This window comes from Ambystoma mexicanum, chromosome 7q (assembly GCF_040938575.1).
Source record: "Ambystoma mexicanum isolate Mex_15411 chromosome 7q, UKY_AmexF1_1, whole genome shotgun sequence".
NCBI lineage: Eukaryota > Metazoa > Chordata > Amphibia > Caudata > Ambystomatidae > Ambystoma > Ambystoma mexicanum.
Window position 1 is genome coordinate 992803835 of NC_090941.1, and position 15509 is coordinate 992819343.

The window sequence follows — 15509 nt, forward strand, 5'->3', positions numbered from 1 at the left end:
AATTAGCTTCTAGATTTTTATGATACACCAACCATGATTCTCATCATGGGTTAAAGATAGCGGCCGCGCTATGCACTATGCATATGAAGGACAGGGTTCCATGTCATTTCACCAAAAATAATTACTTTGAGGTAATTTGCTGGTAAATCATCCGGACCTGGGTCAATTCCAGAACCTTTTGCTTTACTAGTGGGGTATTTTTATCTTCAAGCTTACCTTCAATGGCTGGTGGCATTGATTACTTGTATTAATTTGGTGCACCTTCACCACAGGCTGTGTTCACAGCTGCAGTAAAGGCACCTAAGGGTGTTCATTTTACCAAAATGGCCCCGGTCTTTTTTTTTTTTTTTGGCATTTTAGTGTTTCTTGTCGTTTCTTCTTCCTTCCCCTGACATCTTGGGTGGGAAATTCCTTTGTGTGATTTTTATCTGGGGTGGGAGTCCCCTGGACTCCCCGCCCAGGCTCCAGTCTGTCTGTGAGAGGAGGAAGTGAGGGAGGTGTCCAAAACTCCCCAGCCTTTTGTCTTACACCTTGCTTGAATGGTAACCAATCCCAGTGGGGTGCTGGCTGTCCTGATTGGACAACCAGACGGTCCCTTCTTGTAAAATGCGGGGTGAGAATGCAGAGGTTGTGCTGGAATTCCTGATAAATACTGCGAACCTGGAAGCTGAAGAAAAGTTGACCACTGGAACCGAAACTGAAGAGGAAGATGAAGGCAAAGCGGCTGAGACGGTTTCCAGCGACTGGTGTGCCTGTTGTGTAACCGGAGCCTGCTGTAGCCCTTCCTTCCAATAGACCTGGGGACTCCGAAAATGACGACCCCGACCTCGAGCCTGGTGAGACCCACTAGACTCAAGAAGACTTGCATTTTGAGCCATCCCACGCATTGCTGCAACCTTGCGTTGTTGCAATACCCCAATACCCTGGGACCTCAAGCCATCGTGCGGTGCACAGTCTTCAGAATTCTGAATCTTGCTGAAACTTCGTGGGCATCCTGGTGGATCCCCAGAGACACAAATCAAATCCGAAAAGTCCCCTCACCAGAGTGCTGGACCTTTCTAACAATGAGAATTCAACCGCGATTTTCTGTCTTCTTCTGTGCTCCTTGAAAAGGTGCCAAATCCGCAGAACGGTTACAGGAATGCACCCAAAGGGGATTGGCTGCCTGGATGTCCAAGGAAATAATAAAGGGCGCCTGGCAGAGTCCTGAGGGTACATGTATTGATAACAAAAAATAATCAGGATGCGAGATCCTCACAACAATCCAGTTTTTGGACATATTTATTTCAATCTCAAAAACCAATGTCTTAAATTATTACAAAGCTTTTGCTAAGCACGAAAGCAGTAACGGACAGATTTCAATACAAAAAACATAGGGAAGTGCAGTTGTGCACCCTCATCAGGATGTGGAGGATGAGTCCCCTATTGACAAGCACATATGAGTATAGAAGGTTGGTGAAACAAGTAAATCAAGTGAGTGCTGCCGAGGCTGTTTTTCAACCCGGGTGTGTTTTGAACAAAAACTGTGTACACAACACTAAAATGGAAACATACAACAAAGGGTATTTTCACAGTTGTGCCACAAGTGATCGACACAGTTGTGTTTCGGCCACAATGGCTTGGTAGAAGCTTGTAGTTGTGGTGGTCTTCATCAGGAGAGACTAGTTGGGAGAGTCTGTCCGTGGGTTTGATCGTCCAACCAGAGTGAGGCGGTTTTGATGTGCTGTCAGCAAACCTAGGAGCAGTAAAATTGAACACAGCAAGAACCCTCTTGAGATGAGCCTGGCTGCTCAGCCACACTACCAACCTGTGTAGTTGTCATGATCTCTGCTTCCAAAAGGTCAGGGTTTTCCCAACTCCCTTGGAAGCAGATCCATAACCCAGGTTCCGAGTGCCAACCAGTCCCAATTGGGACCTTTTGGACCCAGTCCTGGCGCCAGTGGCACCAGGCTCATAAATATGCCCGGTCCGAGCGCTGGAAGCGCCGGGCTCATAATGCTTGGGTGGACTTACCTGCAGCAGACCATGCTGCTTACTTGCCTGCCAGTTGAGCCTCTGATCCTCTTCTGTTTGGAACTACTTTTCCTGTTGGGTGGGGCAGGAGCCACTCCCTAGATTCAGAACACTGGAACTCTTCTGGAAAGCAGGAACTCTTTTCTTACCTAGGCGTGGCTGTGGAAGGAGACACCTAAGCACTACAGGAGGCTATTTAAACCACACCCGATGGATGAATCTTGCTTTGCGTTATTCTGCATCCTCTGCAGAAGAACGCTCATCGTGTCTTCTGCATCTGATCCTGGGCCTAAGGGAAAAAGGCTTACCATCCTGAATCCAGTCTTCAGCAACACCTATAAAGACAAGAAAGAACAGGTTAGCATTACGGTCTTCAGTGACAGCTCTTCACTTACCTGGTCCATCGGCTGTCACCAACGCCTCGCGCTGCATTCCGGCATCTGAAAGACAAAAGCTTACCAACTCTTCGCACGCTCCGGAGGCCTTCGGCGCTGCATCCCGCATCTGAAAGACAAAACAAGGTGCGTTTAAAGACATTGGGGAACTTTAATACTCACGTGCCATTACTCCTTTCCACATCTAACCCAGTGGGTATTCCGGCACCCTGCAGCCGCTCCGAACTTGTACCTGCAAAATAAAAAGACAGTTAGAGCGCATCGTGAAGCAGGCAGCAAGCGCTTACTTATGTGCTTCCAGGCGCTTCTATTCATCACACGGGCTCCATCTTCAACTCACTTCAGCCCGTCATCCGCCATCGCCGGAACCCTGCAAAACAAGAAACATCATTACTAAAGACTTTAAAGACATTAGAATTACTCGAAACTTACCGTTCGTGCAGTAAACGACGGACAGCAGTCCTCTGAAGTCAAGAGGCCTGCTCCCCTTATCCAGTGAAGAAACTGGTTACAGCACCCTGCCCCGAGGCAGATGGAGAGCACGGCGTTCACTTACCTAAGGTGAGAGCGTTAACCTTTGGGGTTCTACAGGAGAAGAGAAAGGGAAGAAGAGAGAGACATTCAATAACCCAGTTCCTTAATCACATATTTTCTATCTGCAGACATCTTACCCTTCGAGTCAGACAAACAGTGCACAGAGGTCCAGCCCAAAGAGCCAGCCGTGTTACACATCACCTTTGAAGATACGGTATACGCCCAGTCAAGACCGGCGCCTCTACGGGAATCAGGTGAGCGTTACAGTAGTTCAGACTTATACCAAAGGTTGGGTCTCTATTGCCAGGAGGTCAAGGTTCTTGCAGTGCACCCAAAGGGTACTACATACAATCATGCCTAACAGTAACCAAGGGGATTAAGCACAGGGAGTTTCGGGCACCTCCCTCACTTCTTGCCCCTGCCAGACAAAATGGATCCAGAGGCGGGTTTCACCTGCGAATCTCGCCAAAGACCAAACAAACAGGGGCCAAACCTGGTTTGGTGTGCAGAGTAAATCTCAAGAAGGACCTTTCCAACATGAAATGGCGAAAAGACGACCAGGGCCATTTTGACAAAATGGGCACCCATGGGTGCTTTAACAAGGCTGCAATTGCTGCCCGCGGTAAAAACACACAATGGTAGTAAAAAGTAAACCACTGCCACCAGCCATGAATTGTAGAAAGGGTAACATAAAAATGTTACATGAGAAACTAGACAAAGGGGATACTAAGTAACGCCCTCCAGCACCCTGTGGTAAGATAGTGTGTGGGAGAGAGGACTCCTGCACTGCAATGGCAAAGTCGGCGGCAGCTATCGGCAAACTTCAATTCAGTGGCACTTTGCGGTTTCAGCTCCTTGCGTCTATAGCAAATAGCACCACCGTGGTCTCATGGATACCACTCTGGACCTTCCTCACATCTGGGGTCCAGCACTCTAAGGTGGCTCAGGCTTGGGCAGTCCTGCTTCAAGGGAGTCCGGAGGATCTTCCTTTAGCATGGGTCGTCTTAAAAGCGATGCACTCAGTTTGGTGTTCCTCTCACTGGTTCCAGCAGCAGCAGTGGAAGTACAGCCAGCTCCGAGAGGATGTCCAAACGAGTTCACTTTGGAGTTGATTGGTCCCATCAACTCAAGGGGAGAAGTCGTCCTTGCAGGGCTTCTATAGTCGAAACTAATTCAGAGCTTCAGCACAGCAGCAGTGCTTCACTGGGCAATCCAACGGTCCAGGAGTTGCAGCAGGCGTCTCTTACAAGTTCTTCTTCAGATTCCTTTGTCCAGTGGTCGAGACTGCCTTCCCAAGCAAAAAGCCTTGCTTGTTATGCAGGTTTCTCCTATTCATTCGCAGCCTAGCTGTCAAACACATAGAGGGTGGCTGTCCTCGAGGACAGCCCTCCAGCCAATCACCCTTGGGTGCATTCCTGTAACCAAGGAGGCTAAGCACAAGGAGTTTCCGGCACCTCCCTCGCTTCCTGCCCTTCTAGACACGCTGGAGCCAGAGGAGGGCTTCACGAGTGAATCCCGCCAAAGACAAAACAAAGGGACCAAACGTGGTTTGGCGTGCATAGTAAATCTGAAGAAGGACCTTTCCAACAAGAAATGGCAAAAAAAAGACCATCAGGGCCATTTTTACAAAATGGGAACCCATGGGTGTCTTGCTGCAATTGCAGCCCACGGTAAAAACACAAAGGTAGTAAAAAGTAAACCACTGCCACCAGCCATTCATTGTAGAAAAGGTAACATAAAATTGTTACATGAGAAACTAGACAAAGGGGATACTAAGTAACCCCTCCAGCACCCTATGGTAAGATAGTGTGTGCTGGGTCTTGAAAGTTACAAAATTTAAGTAGTCAATTTCACTTCTCTTGGTGAAACTACTGTTTCCTAGAGCAGTGAAGGTATTTAAAGCTTTAGGAAATCTAAGACTTCCCTGTACCACTGCACTGAAGGTGCTGTGTGTCACAATGCAAAGATGCCTATGGCATTTGTCAGACTCCAAAGTCAAAAGAAACGGTATAAATCACAAAAACATACATGAGATAAAGTCCTAAAGTCCAGCAAAAAGAGCTGGGGGTCTCTAAGGTAGGGGGGAATTGGCACATTTCTGAGAATTCCCCTAACGGGGTACTGAAGGACTGTACTGTAAACATCCATCTACAGGTTAGTGTGGCTTTTTTCTGTTCGAGATCCTTAACTCTGTGCACTGTCCTGCTGTTCATTATTGTAGTAGGCATTCACTAAAGTGTTATTTGTGCAGTGTGTTTGAAAGATCATTTTTTAATCTTCTCCATAGTTTGATGCAACGTTTCAGCAGTTGATCCGTGGTTTGCTATTGCTTCTTCCCTTTTGCTCTGTTTATTCTTTTTATGGTGGTGGACTACTGATCGATTTCTTTTAACCTTTGCAGATAAAAAAAGAACACCAGTACACATGGAGAATCGATCTATCCCATACAGAAAAGTACTGGGACGGGTGGTTCAGAGGATTATCCAACCTCTTTCTTAGTGTTCCGGTTCCAAAACAACTGCTATTGGCAGGTAGGTTGAAAATGTACATTAAGTTGCCCCTGTGTTTAAAGTATTGTGACACCAACAGATTATTTAATAGTGCTGTGTATGATGCAAATTATAGGTGCTAATATGCCCTCTCCACATTCCTTCATACTGAGGGTACATGTATGCGAGTGACCAGTGCATCGTAGCACTGCAGGCGTCTGTGTAATATTTTAAAGAAATATTTCCTTTTTGGTACATGATTTGCTGGTGCCACCAGAATCTCAAGCCCACAGCCTGTTTTTTCTGCTTAATGCGTTGGATGTCTTTGGAAAGTGAAGATGGATTTTCTTGTGCACATTCTAATTTATTTTGTGGTACTTATTGACTGCAAAGATCTCTGGCACCTGTTGGCAAACATTGTTTGCAAGGCCATTCTTTTAATGAATATATATACGCGGGCTGTTCTGCTTCTGGGACCAGTTACCATGAGGATTGTTGGGAATGCATCAGAGTATGTGTATTACCCGAGTCCCATGCATGTCTTTTAGATTAATTTCTCTGAAAATATAAAAATACACATTTAAGGATAGTCACTTCTTCATTAACTAGTGTTCTTCCCAAAGAGCTTGGCTGCCTTAAATTAAAGCTCTGTCACGTCATACATGCACTGTGACGGCATACACAACAGACAATGATTTGATCAGTGATAACGAGATAGGCCAAAGCTCTTTTCATGGTCCCTAATAGACAGTGTTCATGTACTGTGTCAAGAGCTTACTGGCTCAAAGGAAAGCAACACATCTGGATTTCTGCCAAAGACTATAAATCCCACAGGCACAGAGAAGACAAAGGTTCAGTGTCCATATAAGTCTCTGGTACCTCAGTGCTTCAAATAGTCTTTTCATTGCTGCCGCACCACTAGTGACAAGCGTGGCGCATATTACAGCCTTAAGGACTATTGCAGCTTTGGTGTGGACATTCATTCTGTTTAACCCAAGTTAAGCCTCTCTAGGGATCAGTTTGCGAATTGGCTGTACTGCTTCCTCTTATCCTAGCCCCCTCGGTGGTTTGTGTTCTATGGCTTGCATCATAGATATCTCCTTAGGTCGCAATGACATTCTGCACATGGTTCCCTCTGCTTGGGCAGCTATCTCAACTATTTAGCAAATTGGGAACCTGTTCAGCCTCTGACTCCTTGGCTTACACATCATGTGGGGAATATAACCCTTTTTCGGACTTCTCATTGTTTCGTGAAAATCCCAGTCATGAAGATGTTCTTCAAATTGGTCTTTAAAATGCATTTTGTATTGTCTGTTGGGATTCGGATACGGTTAGGGCAAAATTCGTTAGGAGTCGAACACATATTGGACATTTCTTCAATGTGTTTAGAATAATAAAGAAAAAGCTTTCCTTGGTTTCTCGTGATGTCTACTTATTATTTTTAAATGTCCCAACATCAGTATTGTAGTTTGCCTTACTTCCTTCACTTTTATGTTCCCCCAGCGGTCCCCCCTTCTCCATTCCACCCTGGTACCTTTGTTGGTTGTGTGTGGCGTTTCAGGGTTTGGTCCTCACAATGGTCTGCTTCATTGGTTTTGCATCTCCCCGGCTTCGTAACTCCCAACTCTCTGCATCTATGTAGCTTGCCGCGCTCAGCGAAGGCTTGCTCACTGGAGGTTTCAGACCTCCCACTTCGACGGGTGTTGGCCTTGTTAGACGGGCCCCAGGCCCACCATGGTGCTTCTGTGGTTGCACTACCACGTTGGTCGGTCCTCCAAGCTATATCCTGACAGCAGCTTTTTCGCTGTTTGGGTTGCCCAGTCTCTGGTGTCTTGCTCTGGGCTCTGCGAATACTCTGCGCCGGGCCTCCAAGGTCTAGCTACATTAGAGAGCTTCCCCTGCATATGGCTCTCTCCTCTTCTCTGATCCACTCATCCTTCTTACATACTAGTTTGTTCTTAAAGGATATTCAATTTTCCTTCAGGTGTCGTGATTGATTGTTAGGGAGAATTCTCAGAAATGTGCCAATTCCCTCCACCTTAGAGACCCCCAGCAACTTTGCTGGATTTTGAGGACTTGATATTTTTAAACCTGGACAGGGTGAGACCCTTTTTCCCCGCCCTCTCATGTATTTTAATGTGATTTCTGAACTTTGTGTTTCTTTTGGTTATGGGACCTGACAAACTCCATAGGCATCATCTTTTGCATTGTCACACAGCACCTTCAGTCCAGTGGCACAGGGAAAGTATTTCAGATTAACCAAAGGTTTATCTACCTTCTCTGGATAAACTGTTTCCCAGCGCAGTAAAGTGAAATTGACTTTACTTACATTTGTAACTTTCTAGACCCAGCACACACTAACTTACAATAGGGTGCTGGACGGGGTTACCTAGTATCCCCTTTGTCTAGCTTCTCATGTAACATTTTTGATACCCTTTCCTCACTGAATGGCTGGTGGCAGTGGTTTAATTTGAACTACCATGGTGTGCATTACCCGCGGGCTGCGTTCGCAGCTGCAGTAAAGCACCCAAGGGTGCAATTTGTTGTCAAAATGGCCACAATCATCTTCTTTTTTCGCCATTTCTTTGTGGAAAGGCCCTTCTTGAGATTTACTCTGCGCGCCAAACCAGGTTTGGTCCCTTTGTTCGCTTTGCCTTTGGCGGGATTCACGAATGAAGCCCGCCTCTGGTTCCAGGGTGTCTGGGGTAGGCAGGAAGTGAGGGAGGTGCCAAAACTCCCTGTGCTTAGTCTCCTAGGAGACCCAAATACACTCTGTAGTGATTGGCCGGCTGACTGTCTGGCAAGGACAAACACCCTGCTGGGTGACTGGGAGAGAACTGAATAAAAGGCAAGGCTTTTGGCTTGGAAGGCAGAGTCGACCACTGGACGAAGGAACCGAAGAAGAACTTGGAAGATGATGCCTGCTGCAACTCCTGGGCCGTTGGTGTCCGGTGAAGCCCTGCTGCTGTGCTGAAACTCCAAATTTGTATCGACAGAGAAGCCCCTGCAAGGACGACTTCTCCCATGAGTTGGTGGGACAATCAACTCCAAAGTAAGCCACCTGGACATTCTCTCAGAGCTGATTGCCTTTCCACAGAGCTGCTTCTGGAAACCGAATAGCCAGGGAGATGAACACCAGATTGTGTGTGTTGCTTTTAAGTTGGCCAAGAGCTCCAGGAAGATCCCCCAGACTCTCAGGAAGCAGGACTGACCGAGCCTGAGCCCCCTCAACATAGTGCAGGACCCCAGAAGCAAGGAAAGTCCATCTCCACTGCCAGAAACCGCGATGTTGCTATTTGCGGTAGTCGCGAGGAGCTGAAACACCGAAGTGCCACTTGTTGGAAAGATTGCCGGTTGCGAGCGTTGACGGTCCCATTGCAGTGCGGGAGTCCCCAGACGTCCTCCCTCTTGTCCCCACATCTGAGGCCCAGGAACAGAGAGATCTGCAGAGCTGCACAGGAACAGAAGTCATCTGCTGCACCTTTCTCCAATACAAAGGTACTGTAAAGTCTGAGAGAACTTACCTCTTGTTGTCGAGTTGCTTGCATCTTCTACTACTCACAAGTCTAAACAGCTTGTGGCTCTACATTGATTCTTCTTTTCTTCAAAGACTTCTAGAACATTGTGCAAAGACTTTTCCTACTTACCCACCAGAAGTGCTTCAGCCCATATAAGACATTTGCCCATTGACTTTGGCTTAACCTGTTATAACTGAATGACTCTGCTTAGTGGATCTAAATGTATTTGCCTGCTGAAGAATATTTGTGATCTCTTGTTTGTGCTAATAACCTTTTCCTTTAACCAATGTCTAAAAGTATTTTAAATGCAACAGTAAGATATTAATGTCCCCAGCACCGGAGCTATTAAAGTCACCTGAGGGTGTAGGTGGTGACTGTTTGCCATCCCAAAAGGGTCTTCACTGATTTTAGAATATTAAGAGTGTGTGTTTTCAAGTTTATTTGAGTGTTACTTTTATATTGCTCCCTTCTGAAGAAGGCTTACTCTAACTGACAAATTAATAAGTACTTGTACCTGTGTATCTCTGTGTAACTCCCCTACAGCTCACATTGACCCCTCTTGAGAGAAGCCTGGCTGCTCAGCCAGACTACCAACCTGTGTAGTACAGAATTATACCAAAGGTTGGGTTCCTACTGCCAGGATGTCAGGGTTGTTGTAGTGCACCCAGAGGGTACTGCATACAATCGTGCCTAACATTGATCCAGCATTGCCTGGAGCCAAACAAAAAGGATGGCGCATTCTTCTTTACTGTGTTGGCAGATACAGTGACTTGTATAGGGAGTTACTTGTGGGAATGAGTCCTTTTCACTAAGGGGGGGAAGTCACTCCCAGTGAGGTTCCTATTGCCCAGAACCCTAGGGTGGGTCTTGCGGAGCAGGCCCACCTCCCTAGCCTCAAAGTGAGTGGCTCCCCCTTTTTGAGAAGGGATGAATTCCCTCGATTAGTCACACTGGCCTCAAACATTTTTGTGGCTTCCCTTTAGTTTGATTGAAGCTAACATATGAGTGAATGGGAATATCTCAGGCACACCCTGACCCTGCACCATTTCTCCTGTAGTTTTCTAAACTCTGCTACGATTTGTGCAGTATTTCGACCAGGTTTGGCCATACTGGTTAGGCGCTGTATCCTGTTCCTTAAGCACCACTTGCCTGTTTTGGCTGCTGGGTGTCCTTACCGAGTTGTCCTTGTCCTTCCGCTTGTCCCCTTACTGGATGGGTAGAACGTCCTGTGCTCGGCCACCTTGAGGTAGGAAACTGTGGTCATCCAGGAGCGTAGTGAGACACCAATACCCCTTCGCTGCAGTTTGTCTGTGCTCTCCTGGATCACCTGCACTTTTTGTTTCCCTTGTGGGATTGTTTTATGCTAGCTGGCTGCCCCATGATGCCCTCTGAGCTGTCCTGATCCACTAAGTCCGATTCCTCAGACTTCTAGGTTTCTTTGGTTAGTCTGTGTCGTCATTGGTCTGGGTTTCCTGTACCTGGGTGATAGGATCCTGTAACTCAACCTGAATCAGAATCCATTCTTACCGGGTTGTTTGGCCATTCCATTGGGTCCTGGCAGGGTGGGTTATTCTTTGAATTCACCCTCAGTGGGAACCCTTTGGTCTGTGGTGGTTTCTGCACAGCCCCTTCTTGCACGGTTTGATGTTTGTCTACAGTAGCCCGAATCCTGCTTTTGCTTCTCTTCTTCCTGGGGTCTCTGGGACTCGAACCCTTTGTGAGGGCATACTTTTGCGTTTTCTGTGGTAGATTGCTGCCTTCTTTGCACCTGCTGGGTAGATCTCACTTATCTGACTATTCAACTAAACTGCACATGTGCATGCAGACTATTAGGGAGCATTCTCAGAAATATGCTAATTCCCCTCTACCTTAGAGACCCCCAGCTCTTTTTGCTGGACTTTAGGCCTTTTCATTTGTAACCTGGAGAGAGTGAGACCTTTTTCCCACTCATGTATTTTTCTGTGATTTGGATTAAATGCCTTCTCTTTGATTAACTGTTTCCAAGAACAGTGAAGTGAAATTTACTTTACTTACATTTTGTAACTTTCTAGACCCAGCACACACCATCTTACAATAGGGTGCTGGAGGGGTTACTTAGTATCCCCTTTGTCTAGTTTCTCATGTAACATTCTTATGTTACCCTTTCTCCAATTAATGGCTGTTGGCAGTGGTTTACTTTTTCCAACCATTGTGTGTTTTTACCGCGGGCTGCAATTGCAGCTGCAGTAAGACACCCATGGGTTCCCATTTTGTCAAAAAGGCCCCGGTCTTCTTTTTTCTCCATTTCTTGTTGGAAAGGTCCTTTTTGAGATTTACTCTGCGCGACAAACCAGGTTTGGTGCCTTTGTTCATTTTGTCTTTGGTGGGATTCACTGGTGAAGCCCGTCTCTGGCTCCAGCATGTCTAGCAGGGCAGGAAGCGAGGGAGTTGCCCGAGAACTCCCTTTGCTTAGTCTCCTTGGTTACAGGAATGCACCCAAAGGTGATTGGCAGGGGGGCTGTCCTCAGAGGAGAGCCACCCTGCTGTGTGATTGACAGCTAGGCTACGAATGAATTGGAGAAACCTGCATAAACGGCAAGGCTTTATGCTTGGAAGGCAGAGTCGACCACTGGATGAAGGAATCCGAAGAAGAACTTGGAAGAGACGCCTGCTGCAACTCCTGGACCGTTGGTTTGCCCGTTGAAGCCCTGCTGCAGTGCTGAAGCTCCGAATTAACCTAGACTAGAGAAGACCTGTAAAGGATGACTTCTCCCCTTGGGTTGGTGGGACCAATCGACCCCAAGAAGAGCTCATCTGGAAATCCTCTCGGAGCTGGCTGTACTTCCATTGCTGCTGCAGGAACCGAAGTGTCAGGGAGAGGAACACCAGAATCGAGTGAGTGTCTTTAAGTCGCACCCAAGCTCCAGGAAGCTTCTTTGGAATCCCTTGAAGCAGGACTGCCCAAGCCTGAGCCACCTCAACAGTGTGCTGGACCCCAGATGCGAGGAAAGTCCAGAGTGGTATCCGTGAGACCACATTGATGCTATTTGCTATAGACAGGAGGAGCTGAAACGGAAGCGAAGTGCTGCTGAAATGAAGTTTGCCCATTGCTGCCGCCAACCTTCAAATTGTAGTGCAGGAGTCCCCAGACGTCCTCCCTCTTATCCCCAAGACTGAGGCCCAGGAACAGGATCTGCAGAGCTACACAGGAACAGAAGCCAGCTGGAATCCTTTCTTCTAGTTGAGAGGACTTGCCTCTTGTTGTGTAGCCTTACTTGTTCGCAGTTGAGACTTGTGTTGGTTACGCTTGCAGAGTTACTTGCAGCTTTGCCCCTCACAAGCCTCCCAGCTTCTGGACCTTCAGTAATTTAATTTCTACAAACTTTTCTAAAAACATTGTGCAAGACTTTTACTCGCCTGCAAGATCATCTCCAGCTCCACTAGTCGCTAGACTTTGCTCAACTAACATTGTCTGTCCTGGTTCCCTGAGAGACTCTTCTCACCTCCTGACTTTGTGATTTTTCCTTTCCCCAAGGAAAGGGCTAATTTGCTTTGCATTGGGGGGTTCAAAAAGTACCTACCAGTTTATGAATTATTTGTTAACCTTTGTTTGATTCCCCTATCTAACTTTTGCACCAAACTCAGTATTGCTCTAAACGTAACAGTGATAAATCAATGTCCACAGTGTCCTAGCTATTTAAGTCACCTGAGGGTGTAGGGAGTGTCTGTGTGCAATCCCCAATGGGTATCATCTGATTTAGAGAAACGGAGTGTGTATTGAAGTATATTTTAAGTGTTCCATGTTTTGCTCCCTTCTGAAGAAGGCTTATATAACTGACTGTTAAATTAATAATTGTTTACGCAAGAAACCCTGCGTGTAAGAGCTTATTTGAATACTTGTCACTGTGAATCTCTGTGTAAAAACCCTACTGCTCACATTTACCCCTCTTGAGATAAGCCTGGCTGCTCAGCCACACTACCAACCTGTGTAGTACAGGCTTATACCAAAGGTTGGGTTACCTATTGCCAGGAGGACAAGGTTGGTGTAGTCTCCCAAAGGATACTGCCCACTATCTTGCCTAACACAGACATGTATTCTTTGTGAGGGAACTTTTAAACCGCCCTGGAACTCTAATAAAGTGACTCTGAGGTACTTAACTGTAAATAGACATTTTTCCTGGATTCCACTTTAGTCTTGGAATTTTTAGGTCCAGGATCTGGAATTTTGGCATATACCACCTATCAAAGTCCAACATTACGCTCCTGTTTATAAATAACTTGCTACTGTGCTTAACGCCTAGTTACTTTTTCTATTGTCCTATTTCAAGCAGTGTATTGAGATGATGAGTCTGGTGCTAGAAATCTAACTGTATGCCATCCTTTGCTGGCCCTTTGGGCTCAGTTGCTAAAGTATTAACCCATTCTTCTTCCTCATGTGTTGTATTTAATGTATGGGATGCATTTGTAACATGTATGCTACATTGGACTGTATAGGAATAATGTCAAATTATTCTTGGGTTGGCATGATCGGTTATGTCTCTGTGAATATATTTAGACTAAGGATCCCACACGCCAATAGTCCTATGTGTATGGTAGGTAGTGATCCTACACTTAGTTTAGGAGTGGTTACGGTTGTTTTGGGCCATTAGTGTTTTTCTGCATGCACTGTATTTTACTACGTGTTATGTTTAACCAGTAGTACTTATTTGAACTTATTCTAATTGATGTTTATTAAAGTGTATATTTTCAGTATAACAATGTGGTTTATTCACTGAGGGTCATTATTTGACTTCCTTCACGACCAACCTGCTTTCCTTCCATGAGGTAAGCCTCTCTGATCAGCCATAGCTACCCCGTTGAGAGTTTGATCTTTCCTTTTGGTTGAAAACCCTGTTCTGCTCTTTGATTAGGTGGTCTACATTCCTCACCAGATGGCTCTGAAACAAATGGCCTTAACTGGTTTTTCCTGTTCTTATTCTACCAGTGTTGCCCCCACCTGGGACTCTTACCCTTCCATGAAATTTGAGCAAGCTTACTTCCTCAGCATCCCAGTGATTTACAAACTATGCAGCTAGTTATGAATCGGGTTTCGTATTAGCTGGAAGGGAACACTCTGCTTGTCCACTCAGCCCTCTACGTACTCTTACGTCCATCAGCCTGCTCCTGCAATATTTCCTATTGGAAATCTCTTCTACGTTTCCTGCAAAAGGGAGCAAATGGAATTTCAAATAAAGAAACCCTGTATGTAGCCTTTTATTGAGCAACTGGTAACCTATACTCCCCTATCTAAATGTACTCCACAACCCAACTAACATTTTCTGATTTTCCCACCTAGCGGTTGTATGGGAACTGCTCATCTGTCCTTTTAAGGGTGTGTTCTTTCCTGTTTTTGGACCAGATTAGTGATTCTATTTAACAAATTGGGACCTTTTATTTTCTTTAGCACACAGGGCTTTGCCTCTACGTTTCTATCCCAAAAACAAACCAGAGAACATTTTCAACACGATTCCAGAGGCTTTTTGAAAATAACGATTTTAAACTTTTCTAAATTCCCTCTTTAATACTAGTGCACATGCTGTATGTCCTGTGATTTAAAGCATGGATCTGATGCAGTGCCTGACACAATGAGACAAAATGTGCTAAAATAATTCTCCCTTATTTCCCGGTTCTCATCTCAAGGCGCCATTTCTCATGAATGAAGGAAACTGGGTCTTCTTACTCCCATTTTCCTAACCATAATTGCGCCCATATCTGATATATCGAGATATTGTACTCGGAGCACCCACCATACATCTTCTCTGCAATTATTAAATGACGCTCCATCATGTGTCGTGTTTTGTGCAGTCACACTTGCGTATCCTGCTCGCTTACAAATGTCATTAACTCTCTCCCTTAGAATGGCTGCTAACAGGCCTTTTATGTCACCTATGGCTAATGTCATTCCTGGTGTCATTCTCTCTAACTCATAAATACACTTTCCTGCACCGGAAGTTAAGTTATATATGTGGCCATGGAATATATTGATTGTCGTTCCCCCAATGGGAATTGTGAAAATACTGACCCATAATCCTTGATTCCTTCTGTCCTCCTCCTTGATCTTTCCTCTGCTTTCGACGCGGTCAGCCACGCCATTTTGATCCATGGTCCCTGTGACAACCTTGGTATCACTCATCAGGCTCTATCCTGGTTGAGCTCCTTACTCTACGATCGACCTGCCCAGGTCCAACTGGTATCCTTTCTCTCCACCACCTCGCTCTCCAAATGTGGTGGTTCCCAGGGATCTTACCTCTCACCCTGGCTACTCAACCATTACTTGGCCCCTCTAGCCCACCTCATCTCTTCCTTCTCTCCTAACTTTCATTGCTAGGCAGATGACACTCGGCTCTTTGTTTTCCCCTCGGCCTCCTCTCCTCTCATGCTCATTCCTGACTGTCTATCCGCAATTCAGGAATGTTGTACCTCGAACAATCTCTGCCTTAATGCCAGTAAGACTGAGATCCTTCTCATTGGGACTTTACTCTGGTCACCCTCCTTGGGCCCTCTACTTGTGCCTTCCTGCGAGGCAAAAAACGTTGGTATCC

The 15509-nt window shown here is 46.0% G+C and overlaps 1 protein-coding gene across 1 annotated transcript in view; it reads left to right on the top strand.

The window, feature by feature from the left end:
* PPME1 (protein phosphatase methylesterase 1) overlaps nt 1–15509 on the top strand; it is a 491485-nt gene that overhangs the window by 328522 nt on the left and 147454 nt on the right. The window contains exon 10 of the mRNA XM_069640139.1: nt 5344–5473. Within this exon, the coding sequence (XP_069496240.1) occupies nt 5344–5473 (130 nt within the window). The remainder of the gene's footprint in view (nt 1–5343; nt 5474–15509) is intronic.